The 13,806-nt window shown below is 38.3% G+C and overlaps 1 protein-coding gene across 4 annotated transcripts in view; it reads left to right on the top strand.

Moving 5' to 3' along the window:
* The window catches only part of LOC117568040 (uncharacterized), a 67,168-nt gene extending 60,656 nt beyond the window's left edge, over positions 1–6,512 (top strand). For 2 of the 4 annotated variants that reach the window (XM_052004245.1, XM_034248384.2), the window contains exons 11-14: positions 1,057–1,195; positions 1,271–1,376; positions 1,453–1,615; positions 4,067–6,512. In XM_052004245.1, the coding sequence (XP_051860205.1) occupies positions 1,057–1,195; positions 1,271–1,376; positions 1,453–1,615; positions 4,067–5,319 (1,661 nt within the window). In that variant the 3' untranslated portion in view covers positions 5,320–6,512. The other 2 variants (XM_052004246.1, XM_052004249.1) reach the window with 2 other exon arrangements.
* Positions 6,513–13,806: the final 7,294 nt, after the last annotated feature.

Here is a 13,806-nt window from a genome sequence, read left to right as displayed (position 1 = left end):
GTTTGTTTAAGATTGTTAAGCCAGAAATCTTATTTTAATATTTTGTCAAAAGAATCTTAAATGAAAAGTGGCAATCTACTTCTAAATCTCAAATAGAACATTCTTGAAGCAAGACTTAAATCTTATAATAATATCTTATTAATTTTAAAATGCAAGTATAGCTTAAAAATCTTGATATTAAATTTGTTTACACCAAAAATCTCATTTCAAGATTGTTTTTTGTTTAAAATCGATAAAATTTTAAATTAAGATTTGCAAACTACTTTTCAATCTTGATTTTTTCTCTCTGTTGTCTTATTAAATTAGTAAAGTTAAGCACTAGCATTTGTTTGCTGTTGACAATTCGTATGCTGCACCCAATATTTGTTCGTTGCAAGAACCTGTCAACGCATGGACGCGAGAGGGAGAGAAACAGTTGAAAAAGAGTAGCTATCACAAAACGTGACACAGACACAACACAACACACAGATGTGAGAGCTGTGCATATGTATGCGTATTGTCAGCTGTTGACTTTATTAAAAAACTTTAACTGGGATATATATTTGCAGAAGCATTCTCTAAATAACTTCATTTGCGCTGCAGCGCAAATGCATTAATATGAATTTACAAAACTATTTTATTTTACTCACTCTTTTTGTTTTTGTGCGCTGTGAAATATTCAACGTTCTTTTTATTTGAACTCCAGCAGGTTTTTTGTTTTGTTCATATGGAAATTTATACGTATTTGACTTGCACTCGTGCTGTGCTGTGTGCAGTATATAATTTTTGCGCTCCCCTTCATTTTAATTGCATGTGCTGATGTAGTAATATTACCCGAAATAATACATAATACATAATTATAATGCTCGCAGGCATTGGCAATTCAATTGGGCCAAGCGCACACGTCAAGTGCTGAAGTTTTTAATTAAAATTCAAACCAAAAACCAAAGTTCAAAAACCAAACAAATGCACAAAGGATCCAACTTACCAGCCAAAAATGTTCTGCTCTTTCTCCATTCTCCATTCTCCTTCTCCTTCTACACTTTATCTGCTCAACTGATTCAACCGCATGCACAGTGGAGGTATTATTCTTGGCTTGGGGCGTACGACTCTGCATTATGGTGAGAAAGGCGCCCTCCGAGTTCAACGAGAGCCGCTTCATATCAATGGCCATCTACAATGAGTTCCTGCTCACCTGTTTCCTTAACGTGTCCATGTAAGTGCCTAAGATTCGCTCTCTCTTTTTGAATATGTGTCTGTACTTTGTTCATTCTTCTTCTGTTGTTGCCAGGCTCTTTCTGCAGTCGCCAGCCAATCCAGATCTGCTCTACATCATATTCTTCTGCCACACACAGCTGACGGTGACGCTGCTTCTCGCCCTTATCTTTGGCAGCAAGGTGTGTACGATATATAAATGCTTTTAACTTCGCAGACTTTGTAAAATATCTAAGTTGTTGTCTTCGTTATTCGCAGGTTTATATTGTGCTGCGTAGTGGGAAGTCGCATCAGGAGAACATTGGCCTGGGGGCAAAGGCATCGGGAGCCAAATTCAATTTTCGCCCGCAGGTGCGCACCTTTGCCCATCCCAGTTCGGTGACAACATCGACGGCGCCTGCAGCTGGCACCACCTCGGCAGGTAACTAATTGCATCATTATATCCCTAATATCGACTGCATATCGTCGCCGCTTATGACAAACGAGCGAACAAACATTCGCATCATTTGAATCGCAGACAGGCAACAGTTGCTGCCAACAGAACGTTTGACAAATGATGCATGATGTACAACGCGCCTGTGGACAGAGAGACAATTTATGCAGGACAACGTAGCAAGCGTCCAAGGATGCTGATTAAGTCATCTGTTTTGGCTGCGGCATTTTGACTTTTATTTATGGCACTTTATTTGCCAAATTAAAAAATAAACTGCCAGCGACTCGAAGTGGTGGCGTCAGCTTATCGCTGACATCGTTGTCTAGTCCCTACATACGAATTGTATATATACTCGACTCGACAGGACTCGACTCGACTCTACACTTGACTCTGGTCGTGGATATCTTGTGTCAACCCCAGCTTTGATTTATGTGTGTTCCCCCTTGACGTCCATGCTTGATGCGGTTAACCTATGAATGTTCGCCAAGCTGAGACTGAGTTGGAATCTAAGCGTGAGTGTATATGTGTGTGAGTGGGAGAATGTGCGTGTTTTCTATGTATGTGTATCTCGCTGGCAACATTAGCGAAGCGAAAACTTCCGAGAAGACCTCCAGCCACATTCACTCGTATTCGTAGTCGTAGATGTTTATTTGGTTATCTCAAAACGTAGGCAGTGAACCAACAAGAAATTTGTTGAGGATTTATTCCCAGAAGCAACTCCTTTTGATAGGAACTGCGCAAACCATAACTGCTTGGATGCCAGAGCAGAGCAAATCACGGACTTTATGCGGACTTGTCGAAATTTTGATAGAAACAGAAGTTTTTCCTAATAACTTTTTGCAGTTGCTGCAAAACACGTGTCGCACGGACCGACAGCATTTGACATAGGCAACACTTTTGCTTGCTTGCTGCTAAAAAAGAGATGGCTGCCATCACAACGGAGGTGTGAGTTAATAGGAAGTACCCGGCGTATACGCGATATCGTTGGCGGCATTTTAATTTGACTTTATCACCGAAAGCTGCGACGCTTTATGTTTTAATGCTTTATGAGCGAACAAGCGAGCGACCTTTTTCTCATTGGCGCGCTGTTTTTCTATGTATTTTTTTTTATTTAATTTTTTATTGCTCGTATTTCTATTTTGACGCTTTGTCTGCCGCTGACTGTCGACTGTCTGTGTGCGCAAGGGCAAGACGGCTTTGCGGTTGCCTAAATTGTGCGTTAAATTTTCAAATCTTTCTGTGGGGGTGTGTGAGTGTGTGGTTGAGAGGGCAGCTCATTCATTGTGGTGCGCTGCGTGCGTTTTTTAAGCGGTCTTCCTTCAATTTGCATATTTAAATTAAACAATAACAACGCAGCAGCAGCAGCAAATACACACTCTACCACACACTCACCACTGGAGACGAAGTTGTTAGATTACTCGTATATTCATGTGCATTTGTATTTGTGCGGTGAATTTTAAATATTCTTGTTATACCCTGCAAGCATTTGATAATGAGGTATAAGTAGTTTTGTGTGCTGCGCTGCGTATACTTAATATTTCATCAACATAAATTCATACAAATTTTCAGCCCGCAAATTGTTTGCTCACTTGATTAAATTTATGTTTTTGTGTAAATTATATTTTATGTGTTTCCAAGGGTATCGAAAATTTCATGGCTTCCTTTTAATTGTTTCGCTTTTGGCTTGTTGCAAATGTGTAGCATACTTACAGGGGCGCACATAATAAATTCAATTCTGTGGCGGGTGCTGCTACTGCTGCGCTCGCTTAATTTCACAGCCATAAATCTAAATCCAGCGCTGCCAAACAGCAGCAACAGCAACAACAAGAAGAACCATAAAAAGTTGCTGGTTTTTTATTTGAAAGTCGCGTCAAGTGGCGTTGAGTGGACTCACTTAAATCACACTGACAGGCTTTCAGTTGAATTGAACAGCCATTTATCATCGTGCAGACCCCATTCCCTCCATATATATATGAATGTTATGTGGGTTGTCTGCCTTCTAGTTAACGAGAAAGGGAGTAAAATAAAAGCCACAACACCGCGTCCATTTTCATTTTCATTTTCATGTTGCTGCTGTTGGCCGCAACTACAGGAATACGCATTTAAATTGTCCTTGTTGGGTTTTGCGAACAGCGAACAACCAAGCAAGCAGCAGGGGAGTGAGCTGGGGGCAAATTACTTATGCCAGCCAACTTTTGACATGAACGCAACTTTTTTAGTGTAAAAGTTGCAAGGGGTTTGGTTGTGACTGAGACCGAGGACTGAGATTGGCAGGCAGCGCCATCAACTTTTCAACTCGAAAGTTGCTGTAAAAAGCGCCGCAAACGCGACGCTGCGACGCAACGCGACACGGCGTGTAAATGATGCTCATTGTATAGGTGTCACAGTCACAGCGCAATTGCAATTGATGTGGGCTGCAGCTCTCACGACTTCATCAAGCATACATTTCCTTTGCAGAGAATAAACTGTCCGACCAAGAAGCACTCGAAGAGATACGCCAGCTGAGCATGCAGCTGAAACGCATACAGGAGATGGCACCGCCCAAAGGTGTCGCTGTGATGACCATTTCGAGTCTGTTGGATGGCCTTAAGACACCCGGTGGCATGATGGTGGTGGCTGCCGCAGCGACACATGCAGCCAGCGCGGGGCATGCGGCAGGTGGTGCAGGTGCCACACGGCAAAGTGCGTTGCCATTGCTGGCACTTAACGCCGAGATGCAGAAATACAATCAACAACTGCAGCAGAACAACAACGCGAACAATGCGAATGGTCGAGCTGCTTCAGTTACTGCTGCCTCACGTGGCAGCATTCCCACCATGGTGCTGGAGACGCCGCCCTCATCGGCAACGCCAACGCCCACCACTGCCTACGAGGAGCGTGCCATCAACACAGAGCTGAGCGGCGATGATTTTCGCGAGCAGCTGCTGCGTCGCACCGCCGATGGTCACATCATCTGCAGTCGGTGCCTTGATGCGTCCAAGGAGCACTACTACTGCTGTCCGCCGCGCAGCACCTGCGAGCAGCTGGGCTCGCCCCAGCAGGAGGGCAGCTTGAGTTTTGCGAACATCAAGCTTGACTGCATGTGCTCGCAGTCAGAGGATCTGGACCAGACGCCGCAGCAGCAGCGTCAGCGACGCCCCACAGTACGCACGGCTGCCACAAATACGCCACCGGCGAGCTGTAAACGCGGTGCACGCAATTTACTGGAGGCCGAGGTCAGCATTTCGTATCAAATTTGTGATAATTGTAGAAGTAAGTATAAGCTTAGCGACAGCAAGCCAACCGATGTGGCGACCACAGTTGGCCGTCGACGCAGCGGCAGTTGCACTCAGACCGCGACACAGTCGCTGCCCAGCCAGGCGAGAAGTAGCGAGCTGTTGCAAGAGCACACAGATGCCACTACTGCTGCAGCAAAAGTGGCACGCTCCACAGATGACTTAGCGCTCTATACGCAGAGCACAGCAAGGCAAGCGACGGATGAGGCGGCGGCGGCAACTGCTGATGTTGGTGCTGGTACTGAGGCACAGGCTGTGTCGCTGGGCAATGTGTCCAACACATCGAATAATTCCACTAGCCAAACGGATAAGACAGCAAGTAGCAGCGGGGGCGGGGCGGGGCGTGCCAAGCGACCCGATAAGTTGGTGCTCGATCTGAACGATCGCTCGAAGTACACGAAGGAGGTTTCTGTATAGATCGATAAAGATAAAAGTGTTAAAATGTTAGCGATAAAGATATATATGTATACATAGATAATGATACGGATTTGTTTAATGTTATGCGAAGTGACTCGTCAAAATAACAAAAGACTTTATCAACAAAATGTATTTGTATTATTGTATTAAACAAAAACAGAAAAGAGAAAACAAAAAGGCAACAATAAGTTCAGCGAGGCGATTAAAACGCCTGATTACAGCGAAATCGAAAAGCCGTTTCGTCGATTTGTGATTTGCATTGCTAAATCGAAAGCCAAAAACAAGCGAAATCATTTGCAACTATAATGAGCCCCATGTTGTGAATATTTTGCACTTGGCAAACACAAACATAAACAAAGCAGCGTACACACGCACACGTAAACACACACACACACACACACCCGCACACAAATAAACAAAGCAAACGTTGCCATTTTGCTGTAATTCATGTGTTTTATTAACTAGAAAGAGATAGAGACAAAGAGAGGGAGCGATGATAGATAGATAGAGAAAGAGCTATAATTAACTAAAGCAACTAATTGAAACCGCCAGCAAACTTAAAGAGCTGCTTTCATGTAATTAATTAATTAACTCGTAAGTTTGCAGTCTTAAGTGCCGCTATTGAAAATGGTCTTAAGTCTAAGCATAAAATACTACATTTGTATAGGTAAATAATTAATACAATTAAATGATAATACCTAAGTACTAATATTATTACTCTTAGCTCTAAAATTGTAAATTAAACATATCTCTGCCAAAATAAAAATTTCATAAAAACTTCAACTAAAACAAAAGCAAAAGCAAACAACAGAAATGCTCGCACTTCCAGAGCTTAGTTAAATATGTAGTTACTTATAAAAAATGGCAAAAATTCAAAGAAAACTGTGGAAACAACAAACAGAAAATACAATTATTTACAGCTAAATTACGAATTAGCTCTGTAGAGATGGCTGCGTGTTGAATAAATGAAATATAATTTAAAGAACTGTAATTTTATTCAATTTTATAAATAGTTTAATATTTTTATCACACAGCCATCTCTATAAATCCTTGTTCCACGCATTTAGTTGAGAACTAAATATATATTACCGATAATTATAAATAAAACATTTTGACATGCATTAAATGTACGAGAGATGGAAAATTGTTATTTAACGATATATATATATTATGAATAAAGGTTTATTATGAATGTGTAAAGAGAGAACAACAAGGTGCACAGTGAACAATTGGCTGGCCAACAACTGCAGCTGACAAACAATCAAATGGGATTGACAACAAAATTACGTATACGCACAGTATGCACAGCGTGTGTGTACAGCTTCTAATATTTTTTTCAGTTGGCTCACCGTCCGCTTTTCGGTAAGTATCAGGCCATCATCAGCAACAGTAGCGACTGAAAGGAGCAAAACATACACTTGAAGACTCTTTCGTTTTATGGCCACGTTATGGTCTTTATCTTTATGGACATACTGTGCGCCGCTGTGTATGTGCGTGTGTGTGAGTGTGTTGTGTGACCCTTTTGCCATTTATGGGCACATTTTATGAATGCCTTTTCCAACCAGGCAACCAACCCACATGTACGCACAATGTCAACAGCTCTGAAGGAGACGTTAATTTAAATGTTTTTACAGCATTTTCCTGTCGATGTTTGCTGTGCCGCCTCATCTGATGTTTGTTGTTTGCCTTTCAAATTAAAATTCCCAGCCGGCTGACAGTTTTTGTTAAAGAGCTCTCATCTTCAGACACCCACACACATCGTACGTATGACAGCGGGGCAAAGGTTGCCGAAGTGTTATCAAGTGTATAAAGGACTGCTGTCAGGAAGCGCGTGTATTGAATTTTAAGCATCTTACGTACGCAAGCTAACAAAAATGTTTCGTTCGCTTAAATTAATTTAAAGCTGCCACCGACCTTCCGATTGAAATTTAAGTTTTATACATACAGTACACTTCTACAATGCCATTCATTCATTATTTATTTCGTATTTTCTCTCTGGGCTTGGTGCGTGACAATCTTAATGAAACTTTTACTTTCCATTCAATATCGAGACATGGCAAAAGACAGGCATTCAATGCAAAAGTTCATCTGCATACATTTGCTTGCATTGTTATCATTGAGAGCGAAAAATTTCACTTTAAGCAGATTTAATTAAAATTATTCATGTGTGTTTGTATAATATCTCTCTCTCTCTCGACAATTATTTACATTATTGCAATTATTGTCACTCGATTCTTTGCAATGAAATTATAGAATTTTAACTGCACTGTGGAGTTTATCTGTCGAAATCATGCAAACAAGTGTAGCGAAATGAAAGTCAAATATGCATTTAATTGCAGTTAATCACATGATTTCAAGGAAATGTATTATGTGGCAATTTTATGACAAGAATTTTGCAATGATTACAAACAAAAACTTGAGAACATTTTCTGTTAATCTTGTTTAAGTCTTTTGATACATGAATGCCTTTAAACAGTTGGTGTAGTTCAAGTACAATAAGTTTTTGTTATAAGCTATATTTTCCGCTTTCACGATAAACAACGTTTAACAGTGTTCGTTCTGTTTTTACTCATTCATGAGTAAAACTGCAGACAAAGAAAATGAAAGTGAAATATAAATGCATATTGTAGTTAATCACATAATTTTGAGGAAATGCTTTATTAGTCAATTCTATGAGAAGAATTTTGCAATGCCCGCAAACAGCTTGAGAACGCTTTCTGTTAATGTGGTTTAGGTCTTTTAATAGCTGAATGCATTTAAATAATTTGTGTAATACAACTACACCAGTTTCTTGTTTTCAGCTATATTTTCTTCTATCACGATAAACAATGTTTAACAATGTTTCGTAGTATTTTTGTTTGCACTGAGATGTACTTGTTCCTTGCCAAAGGCCAAAGAAGCCAGCGCTAGTAAATTTACGCTAGGTTATAAATTAATTTATAGTCTATGCCTTAATAAATAAATACATTAATGTTTGCACTGAGAAGTTTAACTGATGAACTCTTATCAATAAATAGCGTAATGAAAGTACATTTAAATCACATAACATTTTTAGGAAATTTTTTATTAAGAATTTTGTAATGTTTACTCGATCAATTTAATTTCATATATTATTCTCATCTTTAATGCCAATCAAATTTTAAAAAGTTTTCGTTATGTTTGTATTTTTCATTTTGTTTGCTCTGTCATGATTTTAACCACAATGAAAAGTTAAACAACATTAACCAAACATGCATTAAATTTTGAGGAAATACCTTATTGATTGAAAACAATTTATGTTAATCAGTTTTAAGTCTTTTGATAGGCAAATTCATTTAATGCGTTTGTGTAATACGACTACAAACAGCTTCTTGTTTTCAACTATTATTTTCCTCTTTAACGTCCAACAATTTTTATACATTTTTCGTTGTGTTTTTGTTTGCATTGTGAGAGCTTAAAAAGTTATAAAAACATGCGCGGAAAGTAAAAAAAAAAACATAAAAAATGCAGTATACAGCAATGCAATACCCTAACCATAGTTTAATTCAAGTGCCCGAATAGTTGGTGGCAATTACACTTATGAATAGAGTTAGACACATGAATAGAAAATAGCTTTTTTTTGCTGACAATTTAGCTAACATTGTAAACGAAAATATTTATAAGCTGCTCTTTTGTTTAGCATACCCTTTGTACGTTGTTGACTAAGTGGTATCCGGATATGAGGTGAAAAAAGCATTGGTTTCATATGTCAGCGAATTTTATATGGTTGACAACGGAAATCAAACTTTTGAATCCTGTAAAACTATTAAAAGTGAACGCATATCAGAGCTTAAATCTATTGTTAGTCAGCACACACGAAATTTAATTTGCAGTAGCTTTGCAATTTACATTTTTTCACTTATTTTTTGTGGTCTTTGTGTTAAAGCAGACAATAAAGATTTAATTAAGCGCCTGTTGCAATCGCTGCAAGAGTCACAAACTTAATTTCTGAGCTGCTCATAAATTTTGTTGCTGTTTGCTGAATTCGTTAACTTGGCAAAAAAGAATTTCCAGTACTGAAAACGAAGGCACTTAAGAAAAGAGATATACGAATTGTTCTCTCATTCTCTCTGTGAGTGAATTTATAACCATGTCGATGCTGATGACCTTTGATGGCAAAGGGGAAGCGGCTGTTGGCTTAATGCGAGTGTCGACTGTCGAGTGTTGAGTGTTCCAAGGATTGGGCTGAATGACTTGGGCTGAATTTGAAACATTTTTCATCACTTAATTACGGCAATAAATGCCAGTGGCAATTTCTTTGCGCCACATCAAAATGGCATTAAATAAAAACATGTTAACAACTTGCAGGCCAAAAATTGCAAAAACCAAACCAAACACACAAAAAGAGGCAAAACAGCTTCCTTTCAAACCAGACCAACACAAATTTATGTGCTAAACAATAAAGGGCCGAGAGCTGCACAAACGGCGCAGATACAAAGACACACACACACTCGCACACATATTAAGAACACAATTACATTGTAATGTGATAGAGGAACATGTCGACAGTCCAAAACAGCAATTGAAAGAGCAGCGACAATGAGCAGAAACAACATTTTTGGATCACGTGCGTTGGGCGTAAAGCCAATTAAAACCAGCATGAAATCAACATTGGAGTGTGCTCGACTTGGAGATACTTGCCACATATTTTTAGTGAAGAGGAAAGTGAGCTTTAAAGTGCAAAGATAAAATTTAAAATTGACAAAAAAGAATAATATAATATAAGTTAAAGTGTCTTCAGAAATTTTCACTTTAGTGATCAATGCTATCTAAGATTCCAGTGCAGAGTGTCCTTCAGTCATTCAAGCAGCTTAGTATACTAATGCACAGCTATATTGGCGACTATTTGTCCGTATGTATGCTCGTTCGAATGCCAAAAATAAGTACAATAAAATTAAATTGCTCAACACCTTATTAACAGCAGCTGTCTCTGGGAGAGAAACTCAAACCCAAACTCAAACGCAAGCACAGGGATGAAAGGAAGGAACTCAACAGTTGAACTCACTTGTTTCGATACCTAGTCGAAGTCGTTGCCTCTTTGTGTTGCCATTTCGCTTTTATTTCACCAAGAAAACAAAAAGAAGACGAACAAAACAGGCCGCTCAGCTTCAAGACGAAGCCTGCACACCCTTGGCTATGGAAACAAGAGTTGAGCGTGAATGACATGAATCGATCGATAAGCGATATCAAGCCTTGAGCATATTCACATATGACTCAATCAATGTTGCAAGTAAGGGTATAGAAAATGAAAAACAATCAGCAGCTGGGCGATAGGCTCTCCTCCAGCCACTTTCCATTTTGCACTTCCTTTGTGCTCGCACCTCTGGCTTCCTTCTTCCTTTTAAACAGCACTCAATAAAGATTCGAGTTACGAACACTTGTGCCCATGTGACTTAAAGTTGACTTTAACAATTTTCACTCTCTGAGAAAATGTACTTGTTAATTGCTTGAGGATTACGGCAGACGGAGGCAGAGACAGAGGCAGGCAAGAGCTTTTGTAAATATTCTGTTCAGATAAAAACTAATCTGCAGTTCTGTTTACACTTTCCGTAACTCATATGCTTCTCCATCTCCATATACATAACAGGCTGCCAGCTATAGCCTGCTATGGGACAGATGATAATAAGAAACTAACGAAGGATAGAGACAAAGTGAGTTTCACCCGCACTTCAAGAGGAAATTCCATGACGCAAATAAAATATACACATCGTCCATGAAACATAACTTGTAGTCAGAGCTCGTATACATTTGTGTGGAACTTTTTCTCACTCTTCCCTCTCTCTGTGTTTCATGAAATGTCCAGTAAGATATCAAATGAATGCAATATGAATACAGCATAAAAAGAGAGCAGAAAATGGACTCGCACAACTGCATTTGAGTGTGTACGTGAATTGCATTAGAAAGTTAGCAGAATTTACATACAAATGTGTATAAAATAAATCTGCCTCGAGTGTAAACTTCGTAGTCCTACACACAGGTGGAAGACACACACTCGCACACCTTTCAAATACAGACATTGCTGAATGTTCGAAATGCGTTCCTTGTGTTCACATCCCTTTTTTTTTCTTTGCTGCTTGCCACCCGAATAACTTTCAGATTGGCTACCTATGCCAGCCAACATTGACTGCTGACTGCCTGACTGGCTGACGTGTCAGTAACAAGCAATTGTGCAAATGTGTCGGTTGCTATTTGGCTGCGATGCGGATGCGCGATAAGCGCCAAATGCAAAAATTGAGTATAAGCTTGCCGAGTGTGCGATGCGGATAAAGATAAAGAGTGTAAATAGTTTCCCTTCCCCTTTCCCTTGCCATGGCTTTCAAGACACAAAAAAGTGTGTGCAAAACAAAGCAAATCTCAAAAACAACAAGTCAAACTGCATGGAAAAGAGTTGACTGTGTTTATACCCTATAAATTTTAAAAGTCTCAAAGAAATTTGTTTAATTAAAATAAAATTGAAACATTTCTATACACAGTCAAAAAACGAGCTAAATTCAAGAAAAATTTCGTAAATCATCAAATTATGATGTCAAAACCAAGACGACACATTCGGAAATCAATATAAAAATTCTGCAAATACTCTAAATTGGCCATTCTTGAAATTCAGAAATAAATTCTTTGAACAATGCACGAATATTAAAATTGTACAAAGAAGGCAAAATCTCAAATTAAGATCAAAAATTCTTGAATGTAGTTAAGTTTGAAATAAAAAATAATTTTGATATGATTGTTGTTGATTTTTTTTTATGACGTTTAACCTGAATTGTGTCTTTCCAGTACAGCTTCAATTGCTTGATAAATCTTAAATCGAAGATACAAGTTTTTAGATATGTCTACTTAATATTTATTACTATGCAGCTTCACTCTTTTTGTTATCCAAAAATACAATGCGGCACCTCACGTTATTGTGATAATTTTCTGAGGTAAATTTAAAGGAAGGACACGATTCGCTCTACACAGTTTGAGAATTCTTCTTTTAAAAAACGATACAAAATTTCAAATGTGAGAAATTTCCAATCTTCAAATTTCTCAATCTAGAATTCTGGTTTTAAGTTGTTTTCAAGATCATAAACTAAATATTGGGATTCATATTTTTAGAAAGTAATTTTTACTCCTTGTAAGCCTACAGGGTATTCAGAAAAAAATAGTCGGCAACTGTGTTTTAGTGCCAAACACTCCAACTTCTGGTCGTGTGTGGCATTTGGGACGTTGCCATGACTCTGATGGTTGAATTTTGGGCTGATTTCCCCGCCTCACTTAATAGAACATCTGCATGCTGAGCAGTGACTCGTCTCTTATGCTGGCATTTACTGTACGGCGGCGCCGGATTTAGACTGCCTCAATTGAGCGTGCAACTGTAACAGAATGCGAATAGCTTAAATGATGGAAAACAGAAAAACACCTAGACAAGAAACACGTGGAAAGTGAGAGGAAAAACTTTTGCTTTTAAGCCTTGTACATCAAATGCATTGCGCCTTCAGCTAAATCCATTTGTGAAACGTGAGAAGCGTGAGTGGCATTAGAGTTTTATACAAAGTGCATCACAGAGAGAGAGAGAGACGACAACAGAGGTGAATGTGGATTGAATTAAGCTGGCATCAAAAATATATATAAGTTCATATTCTCATGGGAGTTGAGTTTTCAATTATATCATTGGATTAATGGCAATGCATAAAAATGTGTTTATCAAAGAGAGAAATTAAATGGAATTATCTAACTCATAACTAATAAAAACACACATTCCCTTTAACTACAATTTATTTTCAATTAAAAATTATTTTTCAATCAAATGGATGAATTTTTGCAATTGATTGGATTACACTTAACATATTGAGCACACACACAAAGTGAATTGCGATTTGTATTTGCCATAATCACCTCAAAGGCAATGTTTAGATTTGCTGCGCATTTATTTTAATTCCTAATTACATGAATCTTGTTCGATTTCATGCGTCAAATTAATGATTATATGATATTTCACTAAGTGTGGGCTCTTGATAATGCACTATAAGGCTAATGGAGTATTTTTCACATCAAATGACAACACAAACACGTAAAATTTTGTATGCTTCGAAGGATTCTATGAAAAATCAAGAACATTTTTTAATTTCTTTATCCTTTTTTTTTAAATATATACAACTTTATTAGAATACGTGAAAGAAGAAATAAAATAAAGTACAGGCGAATTTAATCTTTTCTACTCAAATGGATTAGCTTAGACATAAAATAAGTAGAAAGCGTCAGTCGAGTGTGCTCGACTATGAAATACCCGCTACCAATAAAAATATACCAAATACTATCGCGCAAAAATACTAAAATATACCGTTGGCATATCGATGAAGTACTACACTGAAATTATACCATAGACGTCCCAATATACCAGATAGTCATAATACAAAATTTGTAGAGAAAACATTTTCATAAATGTAGACTTAGAACAGGAAATGAAACTAAATTTATTTCTAAAATTGA

This window comes from Drosophila albomicans, chromosome 3 (genome assembly GCF_009650485.2).
Source record: "Drosophila albomicans strain 15112-1751.03 chromosome 3, ASM965048v2, whole genome shotgun sequence".
Classification (NCBI taxonomy): Eukaryota; Metazoa; Arthropoda; class Insecta; order Diptera; family Drosophilidae; genus Drosophila; species Drosophila albomicans.
The sequence above is the reverse complement of the archived record's forward strand: the minus strand, read 5'-3'. Positions and strand labels throughout refer to the sequence as shown.